At 40.3% G+C, this 1,265-nt stretch overlaps 1 protein-coding gene across 1 annotated transcript in view; it reads left to right on the top strand.

Moving 5' to 3' along the window:
• LOC106872532 (transforming growth factor-beta-induced protein ig-h3) overlaps positions 1 to 1,265 on the top strand; it is a 3,633-nt gene that overhangs the window by 1,305 nt on the left and 1,063 nt on the right. The window contains exons 2-3 of the mRNA XM_014919556.2: positions 339 to 475; positions 880 to 1,036. Of these exons, the coding sequence (XP_014775042.1) occupies positions 339 to 475; positions 880 to 1,036 (294 nt within the window). The remainder of the gene's footprint in view (positions 1 to 338; positions 476 to 879; positions 1,037 to 1,265) is intronic.

Genomic DNA, 1,265 nt, shown 5'->3' with positions numbered 1-1,265 from the left:
ATATATATATATATATGCGTGTGTAAGTATATGTATGTATATACGACGAGCTTCTTTCGGTTTCCGTTCCCCAAATTCACTCACAAGGCTTTTGAGCATCATCATCATCATCATCATCATCATCATCATCATGGTTGTGGTGACGCGTTGGTGATGCGGACGTAATGATGATAATAAGGAAAATGGGGATGAAGATGATGAGGAGGAGGAGAAGGATGATGATGATGATGATGATTGTGGCGCATTGAAGACGATGATGATGACGACGACGACATAATGATGATGATGGCGATGATGACAACGATGACAATGATAATGTTGCTGTCTTCTATTTTCAGGGCATAATGGTGGACGATGCCAGAGTGATGACTTCTGACCGAAAGAGTGGTAACGGCGTTATTCATACCATTGACAAAGTCCTCATACCACCAGAACAAACGTTGATGGGGCTCGTTCAGAGTGACCCTACCCTAAGGTATACACGTGATCTTTTCCTTGTTTTTAGCTATTGTTGCTGTTGTTTTCGTTTAGCCCTTTGGTCAGACGCTGATCGACCAAACCTATATAAATGTCACTTCATCCTAAATTATCCTAGTTTTTTCCTTGCCTAAGTCATTGGACTGCGGCAATCTTGCTATCAGCTAATGTGAGGATGCGGTGAGGCTAACGTAACAAACAATCGACTAGTGCGCCATCTTTGTTCAACAGTCACAAGCGATCGAAATACAACAAGACTTGCAAACGAAAGGCCGGTGGCTTTTTCGTGTGTCTAAATTTATTTCTGTATTTACACAATGCTACGGAACCCGGGCTACTTTTCCAAGCGGCACCCTGTATTTCCTTATGTATCAAATCAAATTAATCATTGCTTATTTACAGCCAATTCCGTCAAGCCATTGAGGTCGCTGGCGTTAACAAGTTATTGAATACGGAAAACCTTCAACTTACTGTACTGGCTCCCACCAACGACGCGTTTGATGCTATGACTAGGACACGACTGAACAGACTGATGTCAAACCCAGGCTTACTAGAGAAGGTATGTCACGCATTGATAAATTTTTAGATGTATTTGTTTAGTTGTTGTTCAAATGCTTACCAATTCACGTCCGCCTCCACCCTGACATTGTCATTACACAATGGCGGTGAATAACTTTAAACTTTAAACTTTAAACTTTTTACAATGGATATATTCAGTATTCAGTACTTTCGTCAAATAATTGTTTTATATATATCGTCATCCTGCAACAATGCCCATATATATATAT

The sequence above is a fragment of the Octopus bimaculoides genome, chromosome 27 (genome assembly GCF_001194135.2).
Source record: "Octopus bimaculoides isolate UCB-OBI-ISO-001 chromosome 27, ASM119413v2, whole genome shotgun sequence".
Lineage (NCBI taxonomy): Eukaryota > Metazoa > Mollusca > Cephalopoda > Octopoda > Octopodidae > Octopus > Octopus bimaculoides.
This window is presented reverse-complemented; position numbering and strand designations above follow the sequence as displayed.